General features: G+C 41.3%; 1 protein-coding gene across 7 annotated transcripts in view; it reads left to right on the top strand.

The window, feature by feature from the left end:
• Unc80 (unc-80 homolog, NALCN channel complex subunit) overlaps positions 1-19648 on the top strand; it is a 180556-nt gene that overhangs the window by 121751 nt on the left and 39157 nt on the right. For all 7 annotated transcript variants that reach the window (XM_028870069.2, XM_037210309.1, XM_028870068.2 and 4 more), the window contains 12 exons: positions 1766-1866; positions 2845-2931; positions 3940-4123; positions 5257-5351; positions 7150-7239; positions 8202-8303; positions 10518-10698; positions 12358-12626; positions 14415-14549; positions 14910-15048; positions 15740-15836; positions 19219-19389. In XM_028870069.2, coding sequence (XP_028725902.1) covers positions 1766-1866; positions 2845-2931; positions 3940-4123; positions 5257-5351; positions 7150-7239; positions 8202-8303; positions 10518-10698; positions 12358-12626; positions 14415-14549; positions 14910-15048; positions 15740-15836; positions 19219-19389 — 1651 coding nt within the window. The remainder of the gene's footprint in view (positions 1-1765; positions 1867-2844; positions 2932-3939; positions 4124-5256; positions 5352-7149; positions 7240-8201; positions 8304-10517; positions 10699-12357; positions 12627-14414; positions 14550-14909; positions 15049-15739; positions 15837-19218; positions 19390-19648) is intronic.

Raw genomic sequence — 19648 nt, 5'->3', positions numbered from 1 at the left:
TCATGACCATATGAGCTTTATTGCATTTTACTCTTTAAAAAATAATAGTTTAGAGCCAGGCAGTGGTGACACACGCCTTTAATCTCAGCACTCGGAGGCAGAGACAAGTGAATCTCTGTGAGTTCGAGGCCAGCCTGGTCTACAGAGCAAGATCCAGGACAGGCACCAAAACTACAGAGAAACCTTGTCTCAAAAAAAAAAAAAGACTTTAAAAAATAATAGTTTAATTATTTGAATATTTCACACATGTGTACAATTTTACTCTTATGCATCCTTCTTTCTACCTTCTTCCAACTCACTCTGGGACCCACAAATCCTTCTCCTTCCCAGCTTGATGTTTTCTTTCTTTTTATTTTATCTTATTTTTTATGTGTGTATGGTTTCTGCCTGTATATACATCTGTGCACCACATTCATGCCTGGTGCCTGCAGAGACCAGAAAAGAGCATCAACTCTCTTAGAACTGGAGTCACAGATGGTTGTGAGCCACCTTGTGGGTACTGGGAATTGAACTCATGTCCTTTTGAACAGCAACTGGTCCTCTTAACCACTGGGCCATCCTTCTAGCAATAATGCTTTCTTTTTTGTTGTTATCATTATTAATAGCCCCCTGCATCCAGTTATTGCTGATCCTGTGCAGATAATATAGGGCTATCCACTGAGACAGAGGCAACTTGCTAATAGCCACAGGCCCAAAGAAGAGTAACTCTCCCTCCCTCAACAGCCATCAAATGCCAATTGTAACTAGAGTTTCCCTGCCTTGCCCACAGTCAGGACAAATCTCTGTCACCTGCCAGTCCCACAGCCACTCAGACCCAACCAAGTAAACACAGAGACTTATATTGCTTACAAACCATATGGCCGTGGCAGGCTTCCTGTTAACTGTTTTTATAGCTTAAATTAATCCATTTCCATAAATCTATACCTTGCCACGTGGCTTGTGGCTTACCGGCATCTTCACATGCTGCTTGTCATGGCGGCGGCTGGCAGTGTCTCCTTCTGCCTTTCTGTTCTTTCTTTTCTCCTCTCTGTTAGTCCCGCCTATACTTTCTGCCTAGCCACTAGCTCCTTAGCTAAAAGTTCAGACTCAGGCTCAGCCTCCACCCATACTGGAGTTTTTTCGGCCTTCATCTCATACAGGCAACCACACCTGCTGAGGGGATTTTGCACCAGCCATGTCATGTGCAGAAGACAGCATTTTGCAGTTGTTCTGCTCCTCTGCTGGCTCTTTAACATTCTTTCTACTCACTCTTCCACAATGTTCCTTGATCCTTGGATAGAAGGAGGGTCATACAGAACACTCCTTTTACAGCTAAGGACTACATGCAACCACTGATTCTCAGGACTTGGACCAATAATGAGTCTCTGTCTTAAGCAATTCTCTGAAGAAAAAAAAAAAGGACATCTCATAACATAAATATTGAGAGGTAGTTTGACAATATGACCGTTTAGTAGAACACCAGTAGGTTCCCCCTAGAGCCCTAGTCATGAGGTGTTGATCAAATTACAATACCATCATGTGGAGCAGCCTCAAATCTGATCATACGAGGTTAGTTTCCCCTATAACCACCATGCTACTGTTGGGCCAGTGGGTACAGCGTGCCTGGCAGGTCAGGAGTTAGATCCCTGGGACCCACACGATAGAAAAACATCAACTTCAGAAAACTTTTGAAAGCAGAAAGAAAGGACTCATTAAAGCTTAGTAAATAAAATGCTTGAAAACTTCTTCTAGTTGATGAACTGATGGCCACTTTTCTCTTCTGAAGTCAGTGCTGTGGCCCAGCAAGTCTTGTGGAACTGTCTAATTGAAGATCCATCAACAGTTCTTCGACATTTTCTGGAAAAATTGACCATCAGCAATAGACAAGTGAGTTGCTCTTCCTTGTCCGTAGCTATGAGTATGAGCTCTGCTGGAAGCAAGCAAAGGACTTTACAGTGCTGCCATGTGATATTAGCTATTCTGATGTGTAGCCAATAGATGCCTTTTACGTAATGATGAGCAATATTAATTTTTGCTAATGCAGTGGAGATTCTTGCAAGATTCTCCATATTTTAAACAAATATAAAATGAAGTTTGTTGTGTCTAGGGTTGAATTCATTTAAAGAATTCTAGTTGTTTGGTAGCCTGGAATACTAGTGGAATTATTTCAATATGTTAACGTTCTCATATTACTACCCAAAAAGCTAATTTACCAGAACACCTGTAAGGTGTCCAAAAAAAAGGGAGTTTTCTAGACAATAAAAAAATCTGATGATTAAAAATTATTTCTATTATAATATGCTAGAATATATACTATAATATATCGGTGATTGTATTCACTGGGAGATTGAGTTTGGTTTCTGGGGAGCGAAATTAATTACAGGCATTTCAATTTATTTTCCCTTGGCTTCATTTTATCTCATTGATTTGAGACCTAGGAAACCAAACTAGAAAAGTCAATTCACCTGGCGTTCATATTAGTTTCTCAGATTAGCACCTCCCCACATTCCCTTTACACCTGGCAGCCATAACAAATACAAAGAGCTAAGTTTGCAGCTCTTCCATGATTTACCAGTGACCAGTAAACACAGCGCAAGGCCATATTTTAAAATAAAATTTTCTGCTCCTTGGTGATATTTATATAGTATCCATAAAAGAAAAGTATTCCCACTCATTTAAATAGTAAGAATCACATATAGTACCAGTCTCTATGAATTGGGTTTGCCTCTGCCATGTTAAAGTGGTGATATAATTGAAATTAACTAATGGGCAAAAGTTAGGAAAATTTCCCCTCTATTTTCAAGCAGTTAGTTTCTGACAACATGGCTGCTGATTGAGGGCTTGACGCATCTGCTCTTCTTTCAGGATGAGCTAATGTACATGCTGCGCAAACTTCTCTTAAATATTGGAGACTTTCCAGCTCAGACATCACACATCCTGTTCAACTACTTGGTGAGTCTCCGCAGCTAATAGATGAGAAATGATTTCTGGTAGGAATCAGGAACATGGAGAAAGAAACATGGTGGTCCCTCCCCAATAAATTCCCAATAGTTATATAACTGAAGGAGAGTCAGCAGAAGTTTCCACTTTTAATATGAGGAAAGCCCTGCCTGGCACATTCTTTGGTGTGTGGTGGATCCTCAATAAATGTTATTTTCTTGATCCTCCTTTTAGCATTAGGCAACTTTCCTATGTTAGTTAGCTCATATCATGGTTAGTCTTCCCACCCACCCCCTTCTCCTACTTTGCTGATTAACTAACTAACTAACTAGCTAGCTAACACACACAAACACACACACACACACACACACACACACACACACACACACACACTTGCTAGAAGGAAATCATAAATGTAGTCTTCCATAGCGACTCTTATGTTTCATCGTGCTTCACAGCTTCTCTCTGACCCCTCCCATATTTATCTTTTGTCTTTTTACATTCTTCTCCTTAAAACACAAATGAATATGCATGTGGTTTGGAGAGTGGGGCATGCTACCTATTTTGAAATTGTCCCTCAACCCAGACAGACAGGAGGACAAGTGAATATGCTTGTGGACATTTTCTCTCTTTCCATTATGAGGGGAAAAGCCATATGCCTATGCATCTATAGCAGTGTGACAGACTTAGCTCATACTATAAATCTAGAAGTGCAGGCGATGTTTGTGATTCCTTTACTGTGTCTATGACTAATGTGGTCTCCCTTCTCAGTGTCCACTTGTTGGCCAACCCAGGAAAAAATAAGAACCCAATCCACATGAAAGCCAGCTTTTGCCAAGATTTTCTGTTCTCTTCACCTGCCTAGTGCAAGTGTTAAGGAATGTAACCGAAGTGTTAAGGAAGCGTTTGAGCAAAGACTACAAATGCAGGGGTGATTTCATTTTACAAAGAAAAGCCAAGAAAATGGGAACTGGAGTGTAGGAAGAATGTGGCTCTGTGGTTGTTGTTCTTTTGATTCAGGTGGGACTAATCATGTACTTTGTGAGGACCCCATGTGAGTGGGGCATGGATGCCATCTCTGCCACACTGACCTTCCTGTGGGAGGTGGTCGGGTATGTGGAGGGCCTCTTCTTCAAAGATCTCAAGCAGACAATGAAGAAGGAGCAATGTGAAGTGAAGCTGCTGGTCACTGCTTCCATGCCAGGTAACCCCTATGCATATTTATATGTGTATATGTATTCTCCTTTGAAAGACTTGTGACTTTTTCCATTCACAAGAAAAATAAGAGTTCTAACCCCTAGTATTGAATGCATTCAAGAATTTTTGTTTAGTATAGCCAGGAGAAATATAATAGCCCCTTCAAAAAGTCAGGAGTTGTGAGATGAAAAGGCAGATAGATATCTGAACAGAGTGCCAGTGAATCAGCCTTGAAGAGTGGCCAAGGTTAAAGATTTATTTAAGTCTATCGCAGCGGGCCAGTTGGACTCAAAGCCATTGTGAGTGAATTTTTGACACTGCCATTTGAATGATATTGTTTGTATGGCAAGGACCCTGGGCCTTTGTAAACTCACTGAGAGGAGGCTTTCTGAAAAGTTGGAGAGGCGAAAAACCGGAAAAGGGAGAAATAGAAAAGAACACAGTGTGTGTTGTGAACTCTGGATGCTGTTCCTCTCCACTCAGCCCAGCTTGTTTGCCCTTGAGATGAAGATTTTAACAATACTTTATCCTTGTGTGGAGGGTATTAAAATGTAGGATGATATGTGTATTGAAATGAAGAGAATGGCTAAATTATGTGGAGGTGAGAACACAGGTTCCACAGCAGAGAAGCCCGCGTTAAAATCAGCCCTGCCATTTATTAGCTGTATAACCAGAGTTAACTGTGGAAAAATAAAATCATTTCTCATGCCTTCTTTTCATGTGTGTGATATATAAATGTGATTCCTGACTCACAATTATGATGAATGCATTAGTTTCTGTATATAAAATACTTTTTTAAAAGGCCTGCTCTGTGATAACCATCCAACAGGTGGTGAATAATTACGAATTTTTATGCTGTGTAGAGTATTCAAAAGAGTAGTCAGCTTTTTATTCTATATCAAAAAAGTCATATTGTCACTCACATTCTTAAAAGCTTGGCTACATAGCTAGTTTGAAGTCGGCCTGGACTAGATAAGATCCTATTACTTGTTTCAAAAGCAAGCAAACTAACTTAAAGAGAACTTGATAGTAACGACAATGGAAATCAGCTCATCGATACTATTTTAATTTTAATGTTATGTGACTTAAATGCAAACTTAGATGAAAGACTCTGTTCATAGTTATTTTAATTTTGGGTAGGTACCAAAACCCTGGTAGTTCATGGACAGAATGAATGTGACATTCCAACCCAGTTACCAGTCCATGAAGACACTCAGTTTGAAGCCCTGCTGAAGGTAGGAACGCTTTTTTGACAGAAATGATTTTTTTAATGCATACCCATGGCCTCCTCAGTAAATATGTTTTAGAATTATAGTGAATGGCACTTTCTGTATTCAGACTAATACATCCAATTCTTCACTCTCCAGAAGCCCCGCTACCGTTGCACCCTTGTATAATTTCCACCACTTTTCACTGGCATTTTAGCTTTGCATTAAAGCAGGCAGAATTGGGCAAATTCTGTCTCAAACGACAGTGTTGCCTTGGGATGTTATTCCAAACCCCCCTGAAAGCTGTGAGTTCCGGCTTAGGAACATTTGCTTTTCCTGTCTTAGTTTTTTACCGTGCCCTGGTTTTGCTCAGAGAAGTAAATTCTAGGCGTCTCTCATGCCCACGAGGTGCCACTGTCCCTTCACAGTCTGTCGGTCAGTCTGAATTAAAACTGTGCTACTTTGGACACTGTAAGAATAGATGATTCACATTACCAGTCTTTACTATATTACTTTTAGGTAAATGTATCACTATATGTTGTCATGTCCCTATAAGAATTACCTTGCATCCTTCTAGCATACCATCTATCTACCAGGTAATATAGTCTTGATAAATGTTTATAAAATTTGTTGCTATTGTTCTAGGAGTGTCTAGAGTTTTTCAACACCCCAGAATCCCAGTCAACACATTACTTCCTCATGGATAAACGATGGATATGTTAACACCAAGAGCAATCTATACAATCCGGAAACCACTGGGTGATGCAGGAAAATACATACTTTAGAATAAATCAAGCCGGCAATGAAAGAATTTTCTAATGGTTCTAACAATCCCCCTCAAAAGAAGTGCAGATGATTGCCACCCGTACTGGCAAGGCTTTTCTTGTAAAGTAAGAAGGATGCTAGGACAGCAATCCTCACTCATCTGGAGTCTACATCTTTAGTAACTTTACCTCACTAGAGAAGATTGGAACCCACTTCTGGACCCTACTATAAGTAGAAACATGTAGGTGGGGCCATGCCTCCTCTTTCAGACTTTTTTTGAGATTGCCGGTGAATATCTAAGGTCCTCTGACACTGGCAAACTCTTAAACTCTTAACACCACCCCGTTTGCATACTTAACACTGGATGGTGGATATCAAGATTCAGACAGTGACATCATGACAACCATGACGTCATTACAACCAGGGCAATGTAAATCACAGGACCTCTCTAGTTAGTTTCTTTTCCATAGTTACTTCTTTTCAGTAGTATCATATTAGTTTCATTACACACGTTACCTACATGAAAAGCACTGGATGTATTATAGTTTGGATTATTCTAGATCTAAATATAATATAATATGTAATATAATATAAATACTAAAAATACTTTCCCTAATCTCATGCCCACGAGGTGCCACTGTCCCTTCATAGTCTGTCGGTCAGTCTGAATTAAAACTGTGCTACTTTGGACACTGTAAGAATAGATGATTTATATTACCAGTCTTTACTATATCACTTTTAGATAAATGTATCACTATATGTTGTCATGTCCCTATAAGAATTACCTTGCGGCCGGGCGGTGGTGGCGCACGCCTTTAATCCCAGCACTCGGGAGGCAGAGCCAGGAGGATCTCTGTGAGTTCGAGGCCAGCCTGGGCTACCAAGTGAGTTCCAGGAAAGGTGCAAAGCTACACAGAGAAACCCTGTCTCGAAAAACAAAACAAAACAAAACAAAACAAAACAAAAAAAAGAATTACCTTGCATCCTTCTAGCATACCATCTATCTACCAGGTAATATAGTCTTGATAAATGTTTATAAAATTTGTTGCTATTGTTCTAGGAGTGTCTAGAGTTTTTCAACATCCCAGAATCCCAGTCAACACATTACTTCCTCATGGATAAACGATGGAACCTTATCCACTACAACAAGGTAAGTCTGCCGTCATGATGCCCATGCTGACTTGTGTCGAAAGCTCCCCAAACCTTGCATAAGTGCAGCTTACTACTGGTAATGTGTCACTGGTTCAGTTTATAAGCATGTACTCCTGGGTCTCTTGGGCTTTGAACCAATTGATTTACCTTTCTACCCCTTTGTGCCCATATCTGTAAAGTGAAAGTGATTGTAGTATGTGTTCTGGGATGGTTGTAATCATTGAAGGAGCTAGGCCAGCTTGAGCACTTAGCTACTCATCATAGTTGATATGGGTGAAAAATTCATATTTTTGTATCGTGTTGGCAGCTTTTCTAATTGCTGTGACCAAGTACTACACAGAAGGGAACTTGGGAGGAAGGTTTATTTTGGCTCACTGTTGAATACAATCCACTAAGGCCAGACATACACGTGAAACTAGAGGGGGGCCCATCAGTCACATGACATCTGCAGTCAAGAAGCCGAGCAAGAGTGCCTGTGCTCAGCACACCCCTTCCTCTTCCTTCAGTGCAGGTCCTCAGTCCACGAGGCTGACGGTGAGGACTAACCATCCCATGCAGACAGTCAATGGCAACAGTGTGCCTCTTTGGAATTTCAGCTGTTTTGGCTTTCTTCCCCTTACTTTAAACATGATGATGCTGACTTGATCTAATGGACAAAATGACACTTCAGGTGGTCCCCAGCATCTCTTGGGTTAACTCTCTAACAGAGTAATGTGTCCCCTGACCTTACACCCAGTGCTGAGCATGGGTACCCAGACTGGGCAGAGGGAAGCTCTCCTGAGGAGGGGGTAGTGCCTTCTTAAAGGTTCTCTGGAAATGGGGAGTGTAAGGAGGCAAGAACAAAAACCATTAGAAAATGAATGAATGTTTTGTCTGTCTGACGTTTGAATAAAGAGGAAATGAAAATGAAACACAACTGGTATTGAACTGGTTTTTCTCTCTGTGTGTAACCCACCACAGACCTACGTTCGAGATATTTATCCCTTCCGGAGGTCCGTGTCTCCACAGCTGAACCTTGTACATATGCATCCGGAAAGGGGCCAGGAGCTCATTCAGAAACAGGTGTTTAACCATGCCTTCTTATTCTGGGTCGTGTTGTTGGGAGGGTAACCTTACACACATCACCAACCTTGAGAGTCTGCAATTCTATTGTGATTCTCCCTTCTGATAATGGCTGAAAGGTAACCTTGCTCAAAATAGACTGTCCTCTCAAACATGCAAGTTTTGTAAGTTGCATCCTAGGGCATAAGGTATTCAGAGAAACTCACATGGGATACTGTTATGAAACACATAATAGAAATATTCTAACTTATTAACTGGCTCGTTTCGAGGTATGGGTTTTCACTTGACATTTTTATAAAGTATTGTATGTATTTATTGTATGTATATAAAGTATTTATATGTATTGAAAGAATACATAGGTGACACATGGTGGTGTATGACGGCAACCCCGGTACTGAAGAGGTGGAGGCAGATTGGGTGTTCAAGCTCACTCTCACTCATATGAATTTCACGGCCAGGACGAACTCCGTGAAACCCTTTCTCAAATAAAAGAAAAAAGTATGGCCTAGGAAGACGGATGGCCCATGGGTAAAGTGCCTGCTGTACCAGAGTAAGGACATGAGTTCTGATCCCTAACACACATCAAAAGCTAAGAGTGGTGGTGGTGTGTGTCTGTAACCCCAGTGCTGGGGACGAGGGGAGGAAGGTGGATCCATGGGGCTCTTTGGCCAGACAGCCTAACTGAAATAGTGAGCTCTGGGTGCAATGACAGCTGCTGTCCCCCCCTCCCCCCAAAAAAATAAGGTTGAGTGTGACAGAGGAAGATGCACAAAGTTGACCTCTGGCGAGCACACCTGTACACACTCATGTGCCACATGCACACAAAGTATACAATGTATACAACAATAGTTTGGACACTATGAACACAGTGACTTAAGTCAGGTGAAAATAAGTAAAAAAATATAGCGCCTCAAAGCAGCATCGAACAAGAGCTGGAGCTCTAGACTCCTTCCCTCCTGTGTGGTTGACTAGGACTCTGACCTTAGTGGCTTTTTGGAAACGGGAAAAGACACAGCCAAGCAACCGTATTTACATCCAATATTGGGAGAACAGAACAGCATTCACATACTCGATCACAAATCAGACTTTGGTCTTAAAGAGAGTCAGCAATCTGCATGCAAAACATGGCTTCATGCACAATTCCAAAACTGATTATTTTCTTAATGTGATTTTAATGCTTATATATTTGTTAACTTCTATTTTTAAGTAAAATACATAAACAATAATTTGAAGATATTTGATCAACTCAATTTTTCTGCATACATCAAGGATGCTCATTTTTACATTAAAATATCATTCATGAGATAAATGAGTTTTTTTTTTTTTTTTAAAGATTACTACCATTAACTGCCTCCATTTCTTTTCAAAGAAAGGAGATGCTGAGTCCATTGCCAAGTGTGAGGTGCTGGGCAAAATTGAAAGGTCTTCACCATGAACAGTGTCCAAGACCACCTCACCAAAATGACTATAGCCTTTAATTTTGACAGCCAAGATAGTCAAAAGCATGGTCAAAAATGCTTCTTCACAGGTGTGTGTTTGTGATTATTATGTTTAAAATCACACTTCAAAGAGTGCTGTAATCAGGGCATTATGCTCTCTACTCCAAGCTGGAATCCTGAGATGTCTAAGTTCCCCCGGGAGATAAAAACATGGAGGCTTATGGTCTGGCTCGGAAGTTTCTGCAACAGCTGTTCACTGCTCAGGAACTTTCTAGTCCTATTCCTTTGCCCAGTGATTATCAAAAGAAGAGACAATGAGCTGCAGAGATATGACTTCCAAACGCCGGAACAAATGGGTACCTGGGGCTGTCAGTTTTGTATTAATTATTTCTAGATTCTGTTTTCTTAAAAAGACAAACCCAGAACTGCCAGGTCAAGGCATCTGTGGAGAAGCAGTAGCAATTGTCACTGACGCTAGCTCCCATTAGAGAAAGGCTCCTGTGTCAGGACATGCACACAAATAGGACTCTGTGTAGTTCTGGACTCCCTTGCCAATCCCTGATTTGTGCTCCTCTAGGCCACAGCATCCCTAAGCTCAGACAGGTACAGGGACTGAGAGTCCACTAAACACTGTTTATTCCTTCTATGTGGTTAAGACACTCCTTCCTCTTCCCAGTCTTCCCCTTACATTCTACCAGCCAGGTTTGTTACTGAAGATCTTCAGTGTCTTCACGCTGCTACTTTCAACTTTCTAATTCTGTTCTGCTCCTGCTAGGTGTTCACCAGGAAGCTGGAGGAAGTAGGGCGGGTGTTATTTCTCATCTCCCTCACCCAGAAGATTCCCACAGCCCACAAGCAGTCACATGTCTCCATGCTGCAAGAGGACCTTCTTCGTCTGCCCTCCTTCCCTCGGAGTGCAATCGATGCCGAGTTCTCTCTCTTCAGTGACCCTCAAGGTACTACAGGAAGAAGGCCATTCCTCTTGACCTTTCTCTCATGCCTTTGTTTTGATCTGACCACTGGATGCCAGTGGTTCTCAAAGCTTGGGTATACGTCTGAGTTAGCTGGAGGTTATGTTGAAACTCAAAATGCAGATACCCATCCTCCCACTGCCAGTTTCAGGGTGGATTCCAAATTTAACATGTCTAGCACATTTCCAGAGGATGCTGGGGATGCTGCTGATGCTGCCATTCCAAGCACTGGCTTTGGAGACCAGTGCTGGAGGCTGATGGCAGCAAGTGAAGGAAGCAGGAAGATGATGTTTGGAATCAGGGAGATGATGTTATGCGTAAACCGCACCCCCAACACCTGTTTTCACAGATATTAAGCAGAAAAGAAACATTAAAGTGGCTGTGTTCTAATTCTGGCAGAAAAGCAGCAGCCCATGACCTTGCAGGTGTAATTTTTAAGAATGGAAAAAGAGAAAGAGGGGAGGTCTGTGTTAGAGTGGGCTAGGATGCATGCAGTGGTAGGGGAAATAGAGGAAGAGGGAGAAAGAGAAAGGAACAAGGGATGGGATCAGGAGGGGCAGGGATATTTGTCCCAGGATAAACAGCCTCTGGATAGAGAGGAGACAAACTTGGCCGATAGGAAAATGTAGGTTTATAGGAAAATAAGGAACTCCATGATAGGATGAGGTGTTTAATTTTAATTGTACATGTTAATTAGATGAACCAAAGGGAGCTTCTGATGGCTGGACTTTCAATACTTGAATACTTGATATCTGGACCTGGGCAGTCAGCCCCAGGAGGAGGAAGTGGTCAAATAAGGGATTAGACCTTGGGGACTAGCTTTAGGAATGTAGTCTAATGGTTTTTAGCAATGCAGAGGGAATGGGCAGTGGGGAGGAGAAAGGGCAAGGCCTGCCCAAGCCACATGCTCCAGTAGGCTAATGTCCCTTCAGTGTTTCTTCAGGGAAGTCCCTTGAATAAGCAAATCCCAGGGTGCATAAGAAGATCCAAAGGGGGCCCAGCAAATCCTGAGTGAAACAGATCAGAACAGTAGTTGCTTCTGGGTGGGGAGGGATAGAGTGCAGTTCTGACAAAGCCTGAGGGAGCTGCAAGAAAGGATAAAAATTAGCTGCAGAGTCCTTGGGTTTTGTTCACCTGAGTCATTGAACATGCCATTTAAATTCTGTGCATTTGAGTGTGGCTTATGCCTGAAGTGAGGCCGAGTCAGAGAAGAAGCAAGAGACCCAACTGAGAACCTTACTTTGTTACTTACATCCTTGATTTAGGACAAGCCACTTAAATTGCCATCCCTGTGCTTCAGGCTCCCTGACAGAAAGGGTTCTGGTCTAAACAGTGATAAGAAAGCCAGGCACTGATTCCCAACACTACCTGTTGTCTAGCTAGAATACTGAGATGCAGTTTATTTAACAACACAATGCTGCAAATACCTGTCTTGGCTTGCCTGGGTTAACTCAAAGAGGTGTTGGTGCAGATCCTTAGATGGAGGGAGTGTTGTGCCCATGCTGGCAGTACTGTGCTGGAAAATCATTCAGCTGTAGAATTACCTGGAGTTGGAACAAATAAATGTAAAACAGGCATTTGGTCGCCTGCTCATGCTGACTAGTACGGGACTTACTCTGTCTCTGCTGTTTCATGTTCGCACAGCTGGGAAGGAGCTGTTTGGCCTTGACACCCTTCAGAAAAGCTTGTGGATCCAGCTCCTGGAGGAAATGTTCCTGGGCATGCCGAGCGAGTTTCCCTGGGGAGACGAAATCATGCTTTTTCTCAATGTGTTTAATGGGGCTCTGATTCTCCACCCGGAAGACAGTGCTCTGCTCAGGCAGTACGCTGCCACCGTCATCAACACGGCTGTACACTTCAATCACCTCTTCTCTCTCAGTGGCTACCAGTGGATTCTCCCCACCATGCTACAGGTGCCCCGAATCTCCTCTCCTAGCTACACAAGTAACCCAGTCCTGCTCAGACCTAGCTGTCCAACAAGATCTGTAAAGAGACCATTCTATGACAAAGTTAACTTCTTTGTTACAGCAGAAGGCACCCACTGAAATCCTCCGCATAAAATTTCAAGAGTTCACACTATTCTGTGCTATCCTGAGATACTGCCCCAGAGCCGGGAGCTGGGATAGTCTTCCCGAGTTCTTGGGCATGGTAACTCCCAAAAATATGGCATCTGGAATAACAGCTTCAGTATTGCCCAACAACTCACTAGAAATTCATTCTCCTACAACCCCATCTCAGACCTGCTGAATAAGGAAATTCTGTTGTGAGGGCCCAACAGTGTGTGTGTCTTTAGCAAGCCATGAGGCAGTGCAGATTCTGTAGACAGCGAGAGGACCTCTGTACTGCCCTCGAGCCAGCTGGACAGCAGATGACCATCTGCTGTGACCTCAGTTTGAACAGGGATTTCTCGTGCCATAAATGTGGGTCCAAGGAATTGGAGGGGTTGACTTGAGCAAGGTTTTCTGTCTCACATGTCCAGTGTGCATCTGGCTGCACTTAGGAGTAGAGTACCAAAGATAACTTAGTCAGGACCTGGGGCTAATTCTAGCTGCCTGTTTGGAGGAAGATTTTAATGAACATTATGAAAATAGCATATGTGTGTACAAAGCACAATCCATTTCATCCCAATGATGGCAAGAAATTTGCTTTTACCACAAGACTCTCTGACTCATTTTTAAGTAATAGCAATTTTTTTTTCTTTTATCAGTTACCAAAAGTAATTATACTCATTGTAAAATTGAGACAACAAAGTTTGAACTGAACATGGAGATCACCTGCATCTCTTCTCCCCCAGAAAACTTTTATATTCCCTGAAAAATAAACATGCTGGCATAAAAATAAAACTCCATCATACCATATTCAAATGTGTAGCCCCTTTTCAAGTAATAAAGACCATCGTGTGAATTTCACATAGCTATTGTGCTTTAGAGCATCATTTGACACAACTATGCTTCCCTTGTTTTGAGATTTCATCTTACCCTGAACAGAATGGCTGAAGATCTGAAACAAATGAATGACATCCCACAGTGAATGATGACATTGCTGGTGTGGATGTAGGCAAAGAGTGACACTTACTCACTGCTCTTAAAAGGGCAAACTGGTGTCACCAATATGGAAATCAGTGTAAAGATTCCTAAAAGAACTACATAGAGATCAACCACACAACCCAACTATATTACTTTTGGGTATATTCCCAAAGGATGCTATATGCTACTATAGAGATACCTGCTTGCCCACATTCTCTGATGCTCTGTTTACAATAGCCAGGAAATGGAAACAGTCAATCCATCAACAGATGAATAAGTAATAATAAAAATGTGGTATATTTACACAATGCATGTACCATGTATTTACACAATTCACTTAGCAGGATACCACTTATGATTAACTTATTTCAAGGTTTCCACTATCACAAACAATCTGCAGCAGACAATTTTAAGTAAACACCATGTTGATTTCTTCCACTGAAATAAATGCCTAGTCATTAGCTTCCTAGAGGGAAATGCATGTATGGTTTATAGGAATTTTATGTCTATCACCAAATCATCTCAAGAACGCTGATGCTCTATTACAGCCCACCCTACCAGTTTATACAATTAACCCTTTGCTCTGTTTCCTATGACTATAGGAAGTTTTAGAAGGAAACGCCACTTTGGCACACTGTGAAGGCACTTTCTAAGTCAGGTGGTATTTCTCTGTAGGTATACTCTGACTACGAAAGCAATCCCCAGTTGCGTCGAGCCATCGAATTTGCCTGCCACCAGTTCTACATTCTGCACCGGAAGCCCTTTGTGCTCCAGCTGTTTGCTAGTGTGGCCCCCCTCCTGGAGTTCCCGGTGAGTAAGATCTGAGAGAGTCAGTGAAGAACAACCAAAGTGAAGAGCAACCAAAGGAAACGTTTTAAAGGCAGCAGCCGCGGAGATGGGCATCACTTGCGTTTGGGCAAAATGCAGAGGCAGGCAGAGATGCTGCTGAGTGGACAGGAAGGACGCTTAAGACGTGCTTGACTTACCGCTGACGTTTAGTAGATCCCTGAAGTCCTTCTCCAGAATGTCAGAGATGGGATTATATAAGTTGAATTGTGATGTATATTTGGAGGTCAGTTGTATTAGTGCTCAGGTGGCAATCAATAAACTGAAAGTGTTCTTGTTGTTGTTTTTGTTTTGTTTTGTTTTGTTTTGTTTTGTTTTGTGTAGGATGCTGCCAATACTGGGTCCAGCAAAGGTGTGTCAGCCCAGTGTCTTTTTGACTTGCTACAGTCCCTGGAGGGAGAAACCACTGATATTTTGGACATCCTAGAGCTGGTTAAAGCTGAGAAGCCCCTTAAGTCACTAGGTAAATGCAAAACTGCCCCCAATTGTTCAAAGAGATGTATGTATGTATAACCAACTATACATCACTAAAGTTATTACATATGTAACTAAGTCAAAAACAAAAATAAATGGAACAATATTATACATTAAGTACATTTTATTTTATTCTCTTGTTGTAAATTTCTTGTGAATCTACAGAATAAGGAATCCTCTGCTGTGAAAATCATACTAAAGTGTTTCTCAGTAGGCCCGTACTCTAACAGTTTAATTTCAGCAATTCTAAGCAAATAGTCTTCTAGGATAGTCTTTTGTTGTTATGTAATGAACGGATTAGATATAATTCAAAGATAAAACTTTCTGTTCTACCTCAAACAATTCAAATGCCTTAGTGTCTTCTATTATGTAAGATTATTAAAACTTCCCTTCTTTTTTTTTATTCACTTTTTTCACTTATTTTGCATACCAACCACAGTTTCCCCTCCCTCCTCTCCTCCCATTCCCTCCCCCCACCTCCCATCTACCCAACCCCATTATCCAGAGGTTTGAATGTAGGAAGCAGAATTTTGGTTTGTTTTTTTTTTTTTTTTTTTCACATGAAAAAACAATGCGTAGTTTGCAGAATTCAGGAATAAAATCTAAGAGATAAAAGAATTTTGGTAGCAATGCATTCTTGTTCTCCCGGAGCCACCCAGGCTGACTCTGCATCTTTGCAGATTTCTGCTATGGAAACGAAGACCTGACATTCTCCATCAGTGAAGCCATTAAGCTCTGTGTCACTGTGGTGGCTTATGCTCCTGAGTCATTCAGAAGGTAATTGCAGCCCTCTTTTCTGCCCCTTGTGATAAATAAGTATAGCCAAGAAATAGAACTGAATAAGAAAGGTAATGTTTGGCATATCTTTCTGTAACATTCTGGTGAGTAAGCCTCTAAAAACCAAATTTAGAAGATTTTTTTTCATGGCAGAAGTCCTGAAAAATATTGTAAATCATCCTGAATTTGAAACTCCCTAATTTGGAATTCTGTGCAGAGGCTAGGATGTTTACTCCTGTTAAAAAAATATTTTCCACTTATGTAATACAAGCTGTTAGCAAACAAAATTTTGCAACAGACATGTAAACCATCTGTGAAAACCCCCTCCAAAGGCTAATGAGAACACAGAGGGCAAGGATATAAATCTCATGTTTTATTTTGCCAGGAACGGGGAAGCCAAAGGACTTAAATGGGAAATGAGTCACCCCAGTGCCAGGAAGTTGGCTCTGGTCTGATACCTAAGTTTCATCTCCTTTTAACAACCCTACTATGTTGGCATACCCTCCAGGAAGAGAGGACAGCCTTACTTCGCTCCCTATGTCTTTGTACATTTGCTCTTTAGATGGGCTTCTGCTCTCCCCAAGAACAAAATAAAGGGCCAAGAGGTGGCCAGGATTTTCTCCTAATTCAACTCTTCTCGAAAGAAACATCAGGAATGAACAAAAATGTAATCAGTAGCCTAGGTTTTTGTCATCTTTAATGACATTAAGCCAAAAGTCAGACAGGCGTGTGACTGTGGCCTTTAAGAGAAGAAAATCTGCAGTCTATAGGGTAATAGACTCCCACTTCTCGGTTCCTCCTGCAATGTCCCAGCTTCAGGAAGCACTCCAGAATGAATACAAACTTCATGCATTCTGTTCCATTTTGTATTCTAAGTGTACACATTGTTAGTGAGATGCCTCGGATTCTCACTGACATTAAGACATTGTCACAATGAAATAAGTAATGTTCCCCCAGTGTTGAACTGCCAGCAACACAGAAAACCACCAAATTTGACTAAAAAAATCCTTTTCCTTAACCAAGTTCTCAGCGAGACATGAAATTCTCTTTCAAAATACAATTCAATCACATTGAAACCAGGAGGAATTTGAGCTTGTAATCAAAATTCCTTATCATGTGAGTTAAAGACCAAAGTCAGCTATTTTGCAGTCATATTTAGTTTAATTTTTTTTTGATGATCCTCTTTATTTTTTCATTCTGCTCAAGTTAAACCAGAGGACATCTTGATGCCTGGGGAGAGTGGAAGTTTCTTAAGTAGCTGTTTTCTGGGATGTCGTTACAGGACTTCCATATTTGAAACATCAAGTCCTTGTGGTGCTTAAATTCTTCCCTTTAAAAGTATATTTTACTTAAGGATAACACTTATGTAAACAGTTTTTTAAAATCATATTTCTATAATTGAGTGCCTGCTCATAAAGTTAGCTGTATAGTTATAATTACCACTCAGATACAAGAATCAGTTGGAGCGTTACCTACCTTCATTCCCACAGGGAAAGTCAGCTTCGTTTCCTAACTGCCTTTCAGTGAGACAGTCTACTGAGACCCTCTAACGACTCACTTCTGTTCATTTGTATTCTTTCAAGAGATTCATCCACACCGTAGCATGTGACTGTAGCTTTTATCATTCGTCTACAATATTCCATTGTGTGACTGTGCCTTATCCATTTCTTCTCTTGCTGACGTACAAGTTGTGCTGTATTCAGTTTAAAGCTGTGGCAAATTTTGCCCCAACCAATGTTTGTGGTTTCATGCACACATCGTATCAGAATTTCTGTGTGTGAAAATGCTTTGCTAGATCATAGAGTACATGCATGTTTTGCTTTGGTAGATTTCGCCAACAGGGTTCCCGAACTGGCTGTGTCCATTTTCATTTCCACCAGCAATGTCTGTTACTTATAGACTAGCAAATGCCTATCATTATGTTAATATGTATCTCATTCTTTCTAACACAAGAAATGATATTAGTTCTTTATAAAGTTAGTTTTTATCTGTGTGTGTGTGTGTGTGTGTGTGTGTGAGAGAGAGAGAGAGAGAGAGAGAGAGAGAGAGAGAGAGAGAGAGAGTGAGAGAGAGAGTTTATGCATCTTCATGGGCATGTATATGGGTGTTTACATATTTGTGGAGGATGAAGGACAACCATCTCTGGTGCTGTATGATGTCAACGTGACTTAAACGGATTTCTTCTACAGAATTATGGTCCTTATAAAAGCTACCCAGAGGCTTCAGCTTCTACCTGACTCCTGTAATTATTTTTAAAACTCACCCCACCTTTCTGGGACAGTCAGCCTACAACGAAATCCTTTATTTTTTTTTTCAGGAAATACCCTCTCTTGCCTCTTTTTTTTAAGGCTATCACAGAGGTATTAGGACCTGAAAATGTGTCATAGTTTTAACTCCATACCCATCAAGTTCTGAAAATTGTCATACCCTTACAGTAGAGCACTAATGCTATGCAATTAGCCCATCAGAAAGCCATACTCGGTGCTGAAAAAGATATGACAGAATGTCTTGGTGTTTTGAGGGAGGGAATGGATTATGCAATTGTTCCAGACTTTCCAGAATATCAACCATGGAACAATGTCTTAATGTCTCTTAGAATACTCAGCTTAAGAACTTAAACTCAGTTGAGTGGATCTTGCAACAAAATATTTATGTTGGAGTTGTACGCCAACAGTGTTTCATGATAGCTACTGAATACCCATCTCCTCTTTACATTGAGGTTTCTGACCACTCTTTACACCCACTGCGCACCCTATCCAATGAGTTGTGTCTACTCACTCTAGTAAGGACACATTGTCAGACCCCCATGATGACAAACTGGACTTTCAGAAAATATTCTCTTTTCTTCTATTCTGCCTTTCTTAACAAACAAGTCTAGTGGCCAGTTCTTCTGCCATAGAAACCAATGAGTCAAATGTGGTGGCTCATATCTACAGTTCCAGGACTCAGGAGGCTGGTATAAAGTGGCTTAAGCTTCTGAAGGCAGCTTCTTAGAAAAGGACCTAATGTTGTCTCAAAATTACTTCAGCTGAAAAGTCACCCCCAGGACATTCCTAAACAAAGACTTTGCTGGGGAATGAAGGCTTTTACTCTGGATGGTCTATGGTTCCTGACAGTAATCTGCTCTTCTTTTATCCATTTGCACAAAAGGCTAATTCTTCTTACTTATCTCATATGCTTCGTTAAGACAGGCTTTCTCACCTGTTACCAAGTGCTTAATTAATTAAAGATAGTCAACACATCCAGCAGCTTTCCTTGCTTTGGATGGGTGTGGCACAGGAAGAAGGGGTATAGAATTCAGCATCTCTAGTGGCTTCCCCATGCTCCCCAATATCACATGGCCCAATCAGATGTGACTTGGTTTTCTTTCTGTTGCTTACAGCCTTCAGATGCTCATGGTCTTGGAGGCATTAGTTCCATGTTACCTACAGAAGATGAAGAGGCAGACTTCACAGGTCGAGACCGTGTCAGCTGCCCGAGAGGAGATTGCTGCCACAGCTGCCCTGGCCACATCCCTACAAGCCCTTTTATACAGTGTGGAGGTCCTCACCAGGTAATCTCCGAGGCAGATATCCATAGCCTAAAACCAAACATGCCCATTGAAAAGATGAGAGAACTGGTTGGCTAAAATATCTCTAAGACCTGATCTTTGTTTACAGATTACAGATGACTGTCTTTTTAGAGATAGCGACTCAGCCCCTTATAGTTTATTACTATAAATACTATAATAATACTTATTACTATAAATATAAGTTATCTAGATAATTAGTGCCAAGTACTCTGAGTAGTGGCAGTAGCAATATGATGACTTT

This window comes from Peromyscus leucopus, chromosome 13 (assembly GCF_004664715.2).
Source record: "Peromyscus leucopus breed LL Stock chromosome 13, UCI_PerLeu_2.1, whole genome shotgun sequence".
NCBI lineage: Eukaryota > Metazoa > Chordata > Mammalia > Rodentia > Cricetidae > Peromyscus > Peromyscus leucopus.
This window is presented reverse-complemented; position numbering and strand designations above follow the sequence as displayed.